Here is a 13,731-nt window from a genome sequence, read left to right on the forward strand (position 1 = left end):
GTGTCCTGATTTATTTATTTATTTTATTTTTTTCTCATGACAATGTAAGTTGCTATTTTCCACTTTACACCTCCTCATTTTTCTCGTGTGTTTTCACACCCGCAAATCCCCACTGGAATTGGCGTGAATTTTGAGTTGTGCCTGAGGAGCTGCTCCTTTGCACCTAATTAATGCTTTAAGGGATGCTGCTAATTTACCTTTAATAAATACTATTATCAAGCATTTTTATTGTTTTCTGACCTGTTTTTCGGCTGTGGCTGAGTGTCTCCAAATGCTACTCCAAGTGCTTTTTGAAAAGAATTTCCAACTTTGGTGGAAAGAGTAGGATTAGGGATGTTTGGGCATTGAATTCGTATTACTTTCGGTATTGATTTTGAAAAGAAAATTGCAAATCGGTTGAAAAAAAGTCAACCGCTCTGAAAAAAAAAAAAGCCTCTAGTTTCAGAGTTAAATTTAGAATAGACACGCTCTTGTAGAAATGTATTTCTTGTAGAAGTGGGTAAACCCCAGATTTTCTGAACTTCTCCCTTTGTTTAGTCCTCCTATATCTGAGCAATAAAATCATATATTTTTTTTTTCCTGAAAACACAGATTTTAGATTAGATACAATAGGTTATGTGTTGGTGCAGATGCTTGTAAATGAAGAAACAAACATTCCAGCTGGGGTTCAGTCTTGATTTGAAATCATTAGGAAGCATAAATAAGAGTCCTCATCCTGTCACTAATTTCTGAAGGATTAAACTATGATAATTATAATTTAATTTACTTTTAGGATGTGAAACTACTCCCGGAACCCACTGGCACCTGCAAATTTCCAAATGGAAGATGCAGTTTCAATAGTGGAATAACAGGATGTTATCCTGATGTCAGTTCATCTACTGACTTGTTTTTCCTGATACCAGTTCTTAGCAAAGAATTTTAGGATTTTTATGAGTTTACTTTCCAGTAAACTTGATGCTTGATGCTTGTCTCCAGTACAAAAATATTTGGATTTAGAAGGAGTTGATTGAATTAGATTTCATTCCTGGTGTACCATAACAACCCTTTGGAAAAGAGGAACTGCCACGGCAAGGGGTTGGATGGAGATGATCTTTAAGGTGCTTTCCAACCCAAACCTTTGTGTGATTCCATGATTTTGTGATACCAAGGTTTGTTTGTGGGTCACCATTTGTGACAGAGAAAAACTGAGCTGAATTGCATCAACACATCGTGTGGGATTTATTTAATGTGGTAATTTTCTCATGGAAAGGAAGAGTTGTTTCAGCTGGGGACTGAAAATCACAGTCTGTCGAGTTGTCTGATGTGTTTTTTCTTCTTTGGCACATTTTTCTTTGATGGGCTGCTTGTCTTCACAGACTATAACTCAGTTCTGCTCCTTTGAAATTAAGTTTCTTTGCAGACCTCTCTGGAGACTATTGACCATATTAATGAAAAAAAAAAAGAAAAGAAAATGGGGAAAAAAAAAAGTGTTTCCTTGCATCGAAGTTTCATTTCAGAACCTCTGCTACACAGTGGGTGTTATATAGTTTTTACTTTCAAGCCTTGATGAATCACTCAGCCTTTGTTTTCTTTGATTTATGAAATAATACCCTTCCTGTGAATTCCAGGCTGTCACTTGGAGAGTCTCAAGAGGGGTAGGACAAAGCCTGTCATTTATGGGAGTCAGATCTTCTGGGAAGTCACCGGTGGAGGGGGAGATTTTGATCCTAATAGCGCTGTAAAAGTTTCCACTTCAGTTTTATTTTCAACTGCAGTTTTCTCCACCTAATTTTGGTGCTAATATATTAAACCCTACCTCAGCTCAAGACTGAGTTCATATCAGAACTGGGTTCTTTGTGCTCACCAAGGTACTTTGTACTACCTCTGTTTTCCTCTGGCTGCCACCCATCCGAGGACACTTTGTATGTTTTAAACTGTCTCAGCACCACTTGTGAAAAATTTTATGCAATAAATGTATTTTTACACAATAAACAGGATAAAAAGCAAAGCACAGAATTCCCTGAGAACTTTAGCAATGGTGGGTCTGGATTCCAGAACTTACTGTGTAGGTTTTGGCCACAATAAATTCATGGGAAGGATATTCCTGTGATTAATTTAACAGACACCTGAGGTCACTATTCCCTCACAGAAACTGGATCCAGGAAAGGAGGTGCCAAAGCTACCTGAGGAGCTCCTGGGACCTCGTGTCCAGTTGGAGCTGCTCTGACCCTCCAAAAGAGGTTTTGCCCTGCTCTGGGCTGCTCTTTTCATTAGCTGTGGAAATTTAGACGTAAAATTAAAAAAAATTTAAGAACAGAATCAAAGGACATTGTTTTACACATTTTTTTAATATTAACTCAAAAATAGATTTGGGATTCAGAGCAGTGTGTACAGCTCCCAGGACATTCAGCACCTCCAAGTCACAAATTGATAAAAATACCCTAATTTAACTGTAGGATTTTAGTAACAGCAATAACAATGAATCACCTTTATGATCTTTACTGCTGCCCAGTTTAGTTTTTAAGAGGATTGTGGTGACACCTCATGTGTATTTTTAGTTGTTGAGGTCCTGAGCATTCCCACACTCCTGCCAATTTTGCTCTTTTCCTATTGCACCAAGTCATAGTTTGGAGGAATGGAGTAGTTTCCATTCAGAGAGCAGACAGCAGGATTATAACCAGGACTGGGAGAGGGGAATTGAAGGCAGGGCTGTGGCCAAGAGGGATATTTAAGGATCCAAGGTGGAGGCAGCAGCTCCCTGTGCCCATGGTTCTGGAAGCCATGGGAGGCATTCTTGGGCAGGAAGAGGTTGTGCCTGGCCTGCGTGTGAGGTGGCAACTCCCAGCTTCCAGTTATATTCCAAGCAGGATCTAGCTCCCAGTTCAGGTTGTAATCCCTTTGGGAAAACAAGGTTTTCCTTGCCTTTCACGGATTGCCAGCTAGGAAGTTGCAAACTAAGAATTCCAAAAGGCAGAGCTGTCCCTTGGCTGCTGGTTCAGTTTGTCCTCTGTGGTCTCAAGGAGGGATGTGAATGGGAGGAATAATGTCAGCTGATCCCATTGGGACACTCCACTTCCAGGGGCTGCTTTCTGTGAGTTCACCTGCACTAAATTTACTGGGATAATACTCCAATTATTTTCCAGTTCTTACCTATTTCTTCAGCTCGTTGTGAGGAATCCAATTAGCAACCCCAATTTATGGTGTGAGCCACAAACATTATCCCTGCTGAGCTGCAGAGGCAGGAACAAAGAGAGCTGAAAAGAAACTCCTTTAAAGTGGCTTGGGATGGGGCTCAGGATATTGTGACACTCCACTTTCAGCTGATGTAGAGATGAAACGTTGCATCATCAGCCTTAATGAGCTTCGTCACAGCACAAACACCTGTGGTTTGCTTTCCTTTTAATGTGTGGTGTGAAACTTGCATGTGGGGTGGGTTTGCAGGGATACCTCTGGAATATCTGAGGGTGCAGAGGTGGGAAATGCTGCCCTGTGTCAGCAGAGGGGGATAATTCCCAATCTTGCTGAAGCTCAGAGTGCCACAGGCAGAGCTGCTGGGTTTGTGCAGTCAGAGGCACAGGGGCAGTTTTGCACTGAAGGGCATTCCTAAATTCCTGGAACTTTTAAAAGCCACTGCTATGCCTGTCATGCTGTTAAAAATGGGAATTTTTCCTAGTAGCCTTTATAAAACAAAATAACTCAAACCATAAAGTTGCTTGAATTGAGCTGCTCGAACAAGGAGATATCCTAAATTGGTGAAATTAGATTTATATTGAATATTAGGGAGAAAGTCTTCCCTGTGAGGGTGGGGAGGCCCTGGCACAGTTTGCCCAGAGAAGCTCTGGCTGCCCCTGGATCCCTGGAAGTGTCCAAGGCCAGGTTGGACGGGGCTTGGAGCTGCCTGGGCTGGTGGGAAGTGTCCCTGCCCATGGCTGGGAGGTGGAACAAGATGATCTTTAAGGTCCTTTCCAACACAAACCGTTCTGGGATTCTGTGATTCTATGAAATTGGATCTCCTGTGTATTGCAAGGGAAAATCCTCCCCTGGTAACTTCTGTTCCTCAGCAGCTCCCAATTTGTGTTTGTCAAACATCCCAGCTTGTTGTTTCTTGATAACCACGAACAGTCGTGGCAAAGATTTCATTTTAAGGAAAAGCATGGACAGCAACCAGGGGGGGTTGCTTTAGTCCTGGTGTGTTTATTACCTGCACCAGGATGCACTAAACCTAACCCTCAGATTAGGAAAGAATTGTTTTAAAAAGCTAAATATTTGCTCATCAGAACACGACAGGAATCGTAGAGACTATTGAACAGTAGCTGTTTGCTTGGCACTTGCCTTTTGTCATCTTCCATGTCAGCTGAAAACACCTCATCCCATTAAAAACAAAAAGTCTCATCCCATTGACTGGCTAAAGGAAACCTGGTGAGAGGGTGGGTTGTGCTGAGCTGTGGAGCTGCCAGGAGAGGGTCCACACCAGTGTCAAGTTTGGACACTGGTATCAGTAAAATGAATGGATTTTTAAAGAATTTATATTTTCAGCTCTCAGCACTTTGAGTTCTCTTACGAGAGAATATGAGACTCCATGTGAGCTCCACACCTGCCCATGGCAGGGGGTTGGAATGAGATGATCTTTAAGGTCCCTTCCAGCCCAAACTATTCTGGGATTTTATGGGAATTGCGATTTGCAGGTAAAAATATTTTGCACATTTTGTCTGTTAAAAACCTGTGCATAAAAATTATGGATAGTGTTGAGGTTTCCTAGACTTGCTTCACTCTGGCTGGAAACAAAACCAGAGAAAATGCCAAAAAACAGTTCAGTGCACTTCCCCTAGAATCCAGCTTGCATTCCTTGTCCTTTGGGATGTACTCTACTGCTTCTCCCTCCATCTCTGCTGTTGGGGGTAGAGGGAGAGGACAGGAGGATGGGGAGGCAGGAATTGTGTGTTTTGATGTGGATGGAAGAGCCAGAGATTGATGGTTTCTGGGGGAGAATTTGGTGGTGGAAATGGGAGCTAAACTACATGGAAACTATGATCCAGCTTTGCAAAAGGACCATATGGAGCCAACTGGAGAGGGTAGGAAGGGAAGGTGATGGAAAATTAAACCACTGTATGAGCTTTCTTGCACAGGGCTGGACCAGCCTGGGGTCTGCTCTGTCCATGGGTTCTGCTCTATCCATGGGTTCTGCTCTATCCATGGGTTCTGCTCTATCCATGGGGTCTGCTCAGTCCATGGGGTCTGCTCTGTCCATGGGGTCTGCTCTATCCATGGGATCTGCTCAGTCCATGGGGTCTGCTCTATCCAGGGGATCTGTTCCATCCATGGGATCTGCTCAATCCTTGCCTCTCCAGAGTGCAACCAGGGAGAAGTGTTGAGAGCCTTTGTGCTGTCCAGACTTGGTGCCTCCTTCAGTAAGCCATGGGAATGTTCCAGCAGCCCTGTATCTCTGGGATAATCCTCTGAGGCAGGGCAGGACTGCAAAAGAGTCCAAGTCAAAGGGACCTGGGGCAGAAAGAACCTGAGAACTGAACTGTGTGATTGTAGGGAATTTGTGCCAGAGAGCGTGGACTGATAAATGAGTATTGCTTAAACAGTCAGGGAAGGAAAACATGGAATGAGGAGGAGGAGGAGGAGGACAGGGACACTGTGCCCATCCAGAGCTTTGCCAGACCACTTGAACATTGAATCATCCTACCAGTAGTAACTTAAGACATGCTGAGGTGCCAGGTTTGATATATGCAATGGCAATTAGCTCTTTCTTCTTATGTATTTATTATTTTCTTTTGCATGCACCAGCCCTCTCTGATGGCATTTGCATTTATAATTATGCATGGAGATAAATTCTCAGGAAGAGATGGTGCAATTGTGGTGGGTTGGATTTTCCTTTCCACCTCTCCCATCCTGTTGGCACACGCACGACAGGGAGAGCTGACACATGGCCATTAAAAGGTGTCTGTGCAGGTATTGCTCAGCCAGAAAATTGCAAAACCAGAACTTACTGCATTGGACGAGGGAGTGGAAACTTCCCAAATGCTGCAGCTCATTATTTATTTAGGAGGATCTGCATTTGTATAAAAGACAATCCCAGTGAGGCTCGTTTTGATATTGAAGATTTCTTGGGGAAAAGAAGCCACGGGTCCAGGGCTGCTGCAAAGTGCCCTTATTTCAGTGCCCAAGTGCTGTGATGGGTGGAGTGGGTTTTAGAGGGCACAGAAATTCATAGAGGCATGGAATGATTTGGGTTGGAAGGGACCTTAAAGATTCCAACCCCTCTGAGATGGGCAGGGACACCTTCCAGTAGCCCAGGCTGCTCCAAGCCCCATCCAGCCTGGCTTTGGACACTTCCAGGGATCCAGGGGCAGCCACAGCTTTTCTGGGCAACCTGTGCCAGGGCCTCCCCACCCTCCCAGGGAACAATTTCTCCTAATACCCAGTTCTGAATAAAAAGCTGATACCGAACTGGGTGTGGGGCTCTGAGGTATTTTGGTGCCACGAAAATGTATCTGTGATAAGGAAGAGCTTCTGGAGAGCAAAATGCTCAGATTTTTTGATAGCACGTGAGTCACCTCTTACAAAATGGGAAAGGTCGGAGCACAGGAAGCACTTGGCATTTTTTGACGTGCCTCCAGACCACCCACGAGGCAGCACTGCTGGGGGCAGGTGCACACACCTCAACAGTGGCCTGATCCCACTGGATTCCATCAAGCTCTGCCTTCGATTCTCACGTGAGGAGAAATAGTGGAAAGGGAAGTCCAAAGTGTTCATCTGTGGCGTGGAGAAAGCTCCTTGAGGTGTATTATTTCCCTGGAGTGAAATATCTGGGACATCCCATACTTCCCTGAGCAAGGCACCAGAATATCCATAGCTGGATGTGTCGACTCGGTTTGCACCATCTCTTTTTCCAGTTGTTACCTCATAAATCACTCAATCTCTGTGCATTTGGCAGATAATTGGTGCGTGAGAGCTACCAGGCTTCTCTCTTGTGCAATTTATGGCTGGGGAGAACACAAGGAACCGATAGAAGCTCTTTCTTCTGCCAACATGATGGGTGAGGCCTTGCTCCCCATCCTTTAATTACATTGCTGCAATCCCATTCCAGCAATCCCATTCCAACCCTCTCTGTGTCAGGGTGTTTGTCCCAAGCCTGACCTCCCTTGTTTTGTGTCAGAATCTCCATGATGTGCTTTTTACCTGCATTTTCTCTTCTCCTCCTGTTCATCTTTTTCTAAATACCAAAAGCTCATAAAGATTCACAGTGTGTAAATCATCCTTTAGGATGACCTTGAAATAATGAGATATTTCTGATCTCATGATTCTGGAGCAAAATAGGAGCTGCCAGAACAAACTAACAGAAGCAGCACCTTGGCTGACAGAAATCTATCCCTGGCACTACCACAATTTCATCCCTCTTTGCTCAGTCATTGTAAGAAAAGCAGAATCTGACTCTTTTTCATGTAGATTTTTCCTATTCTCCGTCATGTGGATATTTCAATTCTCCTCTTTGTCCTGGTTCTTGATTTTTTTTCCTCTTGCCTTAGCACTTCTCAGCAGTAAGATCCATATTTTGATGCAAAAGGTACATGGGCATCTTTTTAACTTCACTTCTAAGCCCAGACTAAAGTGTGTTGGTAATTGTGGGGGGGTGCTACGACTTATATCAGGCCACATGAAGTGATTTCTAGAGCCTATTTCCGGCTTGGAGCTTATTCTAATATAAAGAGAGCCTTGGTTATCCAGGTAAAAACTGACTGTAGTAAAACACCAGAATCAGCAGAGTTTATCAGCTCTTCCCTGTCCTGATGTAACAATGGCTGAAATAAGGGTGGAGCAGGCAGGGATGATGACAAGTGGGAATTTTCAGAATTAATTCTTGCCTCCACCTGTGAATCAGAGCCCCACAACCAGGGAGTTTCCATGGAAGTTGCCTGGAGACATTTTCATAATTTGGGCTCATCAAATCAGGCAGAAGATTGCCTACTCTGAGGAATAAATATATTAAAGCTGATCATGATTAGAAGCACTTTGATCAGTTCAGGCTGAGTTTTGCCTCCTGTGTGTAAGGACATAGTGAAGAGGAGCCAGTTTTGTTTCGGCTCTTGCTGACGGAGTCGTGGGACAAACTCAGATCCAGCCTTTGGGGGATCTCGGGAATAATACAGGCATCAGACCTCCTGTGTCAGCTGACAGCCACTGACAGCACACAGCATTTTCAGTTTCCTGAGATTCAAGGTAGATTATTTTACTGGAACGTTTCAATAATTTCCACTCCCTTGATTCCCTTGACTGCAACCAATTTGTAACGGGGCTGCGTGTTGGGTGGTTTGATGGGGCTGAAGAAGCTGAGGATTTGCACTTCAGAAGGAGTCCAGCTTTGCTGCTGACTTCCCAGTTTTTCAGTTTGTGGTAGGATATCAGGAACTTGCCGATAGAACCATTTTGCAGTGGTGTTTTAAGAGAAAATGATTAAAATGATTTGGGCAGGGGTCGACTCGTGCCCTGCGAGAGGACAGCACTGCTGTTGGTGCAACGCTGCACGTTGAACATTTTGTGTGAATGTGAGGAAGTTATTAAAAGTTCAGTAATATTTCATTTGAAAATTAGCCTGTTCTGCCTTAATTTCCAGTGCTCAGCTTGGCACGTGGCCACTTGTCCACGTCTGTGCCCCGGGGTGCAGTAATTCATCTGTGAGAATTGTCCCAATTTCGGCTCACGCTGCTGCTGCTCTAGTGTGATTTGTGGTTCATGTGGTTCTGCTGTTACTACACCTGCTGTGCTTCTTTTCCCGTGGCTTAAATAGCTGGTTCTTTCCTCTAACTTCCACGTAATTAGGGAATTGAATTCTGGAAGTGGAGCATTGCTTTGGTCAGAGGTGAAAGCAGACAGAGACAAGGTGGGTGTTCACAAGGAGCTCAGGACATCTGTCCTTTGCAGCAGAAACTTCCTACCATGGAGAGCAGAATCGTGGGATGGTTTGGGTTGAAGTGACCTTGAAGATCATCCAGTTCCACCCTTGCCATGGGCAGGGACACCTCCCACTAGCCCAGGTTGCTCCAACCTGGCCTTGGACACTTCCAGGGCTGGGGCAACCACAGCTTCTCTGGACAACCTGTGCCAGGGCCCCACCACCCTCCCAGGGAACAATTTCTTCCCAACATCCCATCTAAACCTCCTCTTTTCTAATTTAAATCCATTCCCCCTCGTCCTGTCAGTACACGTCCTTGTCAATAGTTTCTCTCCATCTTTCTTTTGGGCTCCCTTCCCTGTACACACATTTTTATTTGTAGGAAGTTTCTGAGAGGGATCTCTGTGGGGGCACATTTCTCATGTATGGCAGATTTTGAGTGCTATTGGTTGATGATCTAAACTTGCTGGTTTGAAAGATTTATAAAAGGCCTTTCTAAAAAATTATTTACTTAAAGTACATTTATGACATTTTTCACTTGATAAAAACTTTAGGACCTTTTAACTTTTAACCATAACGGTGTGAATCATTATAAGTAAAAAAAACCCACCTTTTTTTTTTCAGTAATTTCTCATCCAAACCAAGAATCTTAAATTATGGCTGGACCACAGCAATAATAAAACTTAAAAAAAAAAAAAAAGTACTTGGACTTCCTTAAGATTTCAAAACTTCATTAACGTGGGGGCTCATTTTTCATGGAATTCCATGTAAATTGGGCACTCAGAGGATGATTTATCTCCACAAGTGACTGGTTTGGATGCAGGTACCCACAAGGTTTGTAGGATAGGAAGTGGCAGCGCTTCCCCACCAACCACCTTGGATTATTTTTCCAGTCTTTTCCAGAAAGATCAGGGGAAAGGATGGAAACAGAGCTTTCTCTTTCTTCTGTTGATAAGCAGTGAGGAGGAGCCACTCTAAGGCTCTCTGTGGGAATATCACACTTCAAATTAAGTTAGGACTACATTTAGTCACTGCTTGCTAAGCTGAGTTTAGTCATGGACGTCTCATCCCACTGATGACCCTCAAGCTAAAAAATGCTGCTGTCCTATTTTAATCTCAACTTTTTAATTAATGTAATAAAAGTACATCCAATAACTTAGGAATAAGCCTGGTAGATGTGCAGGGGCAGTGCTGGTGATCCTGATCCATGTTGCTGGGCAAGACCAGGAAGGAAGTTATTAAAATATATATAAATATATATTTCCAACTAAGGAAAAGGTCCTTGGGAAGCTGTTTTTAACAGTCTCGGGTAAAGGATGCCCAGAGGGACTTCAGGGAGAAAGTTCTGGAGGTTCATGGTGGGTAAAAGCTGCCCAGAGGGGCTTCAGGGAGAAAGTTCTGGAGGTTCATGTTCTGACCACGTTCATGTGGAGTCGCCCTCGGTAATGGATTTGGGAGGTGATCCATGAAATTGGCCGGGAAACCTTTATGGCAGGATAAATGGGAGCTTTGATGAAATGGAATTAAGAAAATGAGTTTTAAACAAGAGAGAGGTATGGTGCTGGCCAGCTGAGCCCCCAAATTTCTCCTGACTTAATTTAATGGTGCATTTGTACTTTCGGGGTCAGTGCAGCTGGAACGGGTTCATCTCCCCTTCCTGCTTTTGGTTTGGTTTTCACTGTTGGGTTATTGGTTCTGTTTACTTTTAACACACTCCTTTCATTTGGCCTTTTTTTTTTTTTTTTGGTGTAAAAACCTTGAGCTACTGTGCTCAGCCTGAACTACAATTAGCAGGGTAATAATGGAGCAATTAAGTGCAATTAATGTGGAGCAATAATGAAGCAGGAGAAAACAGTGCCCTGCCAAGGTGCTTTATACTTATACATACTCCTCACAACGGGGCTGTTGCCCATGTGCTGGACATACTGGTGTTACTGGGAGCTCCAAAACAACACCCTGCTTCCACCTTACAACCTCTTTCCATCCTGGATGAATGGATTCATCTACAGGAAAAGGGATTTCAGCGCTGGAGCAGAGTTTCCCAAGCTGTGATGTGGTCTCAAGCTGTCAAAAGTGTTATCTCACCTCCTCTCTCTTTTAGTTGGGGGGAAAAAAATTGCTTCTGTTCATTGCTGAGTGCCAAAAATGCCTTGAAGTCTCCTGCTGGAACCCACAGATTTTGAATAATAAGTAGGTAGAGTTATTCTAGCTTTTTCAGCAGCAAGGAGAAGTGCAAAGGGTTGGGAAAATCTCAAAAGGCTTTTTAGCAGAGGTTATTTTCATCTGTTTCTTTCCTTCCTGGTGAATACCTCTCACCCCAAACCTTTGAAATTTAGTGAAGCTGAAGAACTCACTCAAAAAAAAAAAAGGAATTTTCGCTGGAGTAAGGCTGCAGGAACCCTCCCAAAAAGCAGCTGCTGCTGCTTTTCCTCTGTCTTCCTGCACCTCCTCCAAAGCCAGACAAAGATAACAGGCCCAATAAGGAAGAAAAGTGCTTTCCATGAATCCCATCCCTCTTCCTGAGCAAAGGAACTTCCTTATTCTGTTTGCTCTCAGTTAAATGTTTAAATAGCACTATTCCATCGGGGTGTGTGCCTTGGAGACAGGAGACCCAGCCTTTGCAAAACTATGGAAAAGTGTTTTTCCTTGTCCTCCAAAAAGCAGGTCAGTTGGGTTTGATGACATGGGGAAGAAATTCCCTTTTTCAGAAATTAAAAAATGAGATGTTACTGGAAACAGGATTGATGAGGAGATGCCAAGGCATTTACATCATCATATCATCTAGTTAACAAACAGAATTGAAAATAAAATTTGGCACAGGTTTTTTGTTCAAGCACCAACTTGCTGGGTAAATATTTTTGTTTTTTTCACCTCTGACATTTGGCTTGTAACTTTTTGGTCTATTTGAGACTATTTTAAATCTATTTTATGGGCTGCTAACATAGAAAATGTCACAGGTATTGCCATTTTTTGTCTCCTCCTGTGCTGTGGGATAACTGGAAGTGTGATTACAGCTTGGCACCCTGGATTTGCAGGATAACAACTGGGATTAAACTGCCAGGACAACTGAGATTTTGGCTCCCATTTGAGCCCAAACCACCCAGTTGTGCCACCAGCACACACAGGTATTTGTTGCCTTAATTTGAAGCAGATCAGTGGCTTTTTCCCCCCCCAGAAACAGGAGAGGGCTTGGATCCAGTGAGGATGAACGTGGCAATCCCCCCATGGATCCATTTAGGAAGCTCTCAAACCTCATCCCAGAACATTTATTCCAAAATAATCTGTCTGCCACAGTGCCAGCCCGGCAGACTATTTATGAATGAAGAGAAAACACAGAAGAGCTGAGTCATGAGCACCAGAATGTCGTTTCAGAAGAATAAAATTTAATTTTTATCTGAAAAAAAACTGCATACACATGTTCAGATCTGGTCAACCTTCACAACATGTCTTCGTTTCCAAACAGATTTGTGCTTTTAAGGTGCAGGACCCCACTGCAGCTTGATAAAGAAGTTAAGAGGTTTTTTTTTTTTTTTATATCCTATAACTGTGCAATCATCATTTGAAAGCTATTTACATTTTGCACCTCTCCCTTCTAAGAACAGCAGCATCAGCTGTTAGAGATGTGCAGCTGTAATTTATGATTTGGGATTTACATGTGATTGAGGTGTAGTGTGAAAACCAAACAACCTTTCATTGTTCCAGAAACTCCCCACGGGCAATGATTATAAATCTAATTTCTTCTTTAGAAAGGAGATCTCTTTAAGCCCTCAGACTTCCCTGCAGGTATTAAAATATTACTTCCACGCTGATTCCTCGATCATCTTCCCCTGGTGCTGACATGCACTTTGCTGCCTTGATGAGTGGGAGCAGAAAGAAAAGGTCTTGGGTTTTATCAAATAAGGCAGGAGGGCACTGAAACAGAGCTGAGTTTGCTTCTTTCTGTCATCTTCACTAAACTGCAAGATTACACACAGTATTAAAAAAAATAATAATCTCTTTTAGACCATCTGAACAACATCTTAGATGCAAAAAAGTTGGATTAAAGTTCATCCTGTTGCTTTCTCTTCGAATTTCCTCTCCCATCCGTTAAAAACTAGAAGTCAATAACCAGCCAGGTGTTAGCACTGAAATCATGCTGGATATACTCATTTTTTATATTCTGTAGCCTGGGCAGAGAAGCCATGGGGGTGTTTTTCCCCTGCACTGTGAACTTTGTGTATGATGAGTGTTGCACCCATCAGCCATCGCAGTCTCTGCTGTTTTGCACATGCCAGAGTGATTAAATTAGGCTGCTGAAAGTGGCTGAGATCAGGCAAATGTGGCATTGGAGGTGATGTGCTGCCTGGGCTGGTTTCAGAGGGGCCGTGCAGGCGGGACCTCAGAGCCTCCCTCCGCTCCCCAGCTCGGGAATGAAGCAAAGCCGTGTGTCGTGAGAGAAAACGGTGTTTTCCTACGTGCCAGAGTGCTTTGGAACAAACACACAACATTCCCCACGAGCTGCTGGGGCGGGTTCAGTTCACCATGGACACGGTGCCGTCGGGCTGGGCCCCGAAAATCTGGGAGAAGAACTCGAGGGCCAGGCGGACGTGGATGGGCACGAAGACGTAGGCCGTGTACACCACCATGGCCACCACGGTCACCGTGATGGTGTGGAACATGGACTGCTCCCAGGGCTCCAGCACGTAGCTGCAGGTCACCAGCAGGTACTGGTAGTACAGCCAGTAGATATAGTCCTTCACCCGCTTCACATCCATCCTCAGCTCCTGGGGGTTGGGAGATGACCTGGAACGACAGGGAACTCCGGATTAAACTGCACTGGAAAGGCCTGGCGCTGAACCAGGATGTGGTGACCA

At 43.9% G+C, this 13,731-nt stretch overlaps 1 protein-coding gene across 1 annotated transcript; it reads right to left on the reverse strand.

The window, feature by feature from the left end:
* Positions 1-12,289: 12,289 nt before the first annotated feature.
* On the reverse strand, positions 12,290-13,657 carry SPTSSB (serine palmitoyltransferase small subunit B). Its single transcript, XM_018079189.1, has one exon. The coding sequence runs from the start codon at positions 13,630-13,632 to the stop codon at positions 13,390-13,392; it is 243 nt and encodes an 80-aa protein (XP_017934678.1). The 5' UTR covers positions 13,633-13,657; the 3' UTR covers positions 12,290-13,389.
* Positions 13,658-13,731: the final 74 nt, after the last annotated feature.

Source organism: Manacus vitellinus, unplaced genomic scaffold (genome assembly GCF_001715985.3).
Source record: "Manacus vitellinus isolate BGI_N305 unplaced genomic scaffold, ASM171598v3 scaffold_45_pilon, whole genome shotgun sequence".
Classification (NCBI taxonomy): Eukaryota; Metazoa; Chordata; class Aves; order Passeriformes; family Pipridae; genus Manacus; species Manacus vitellinus.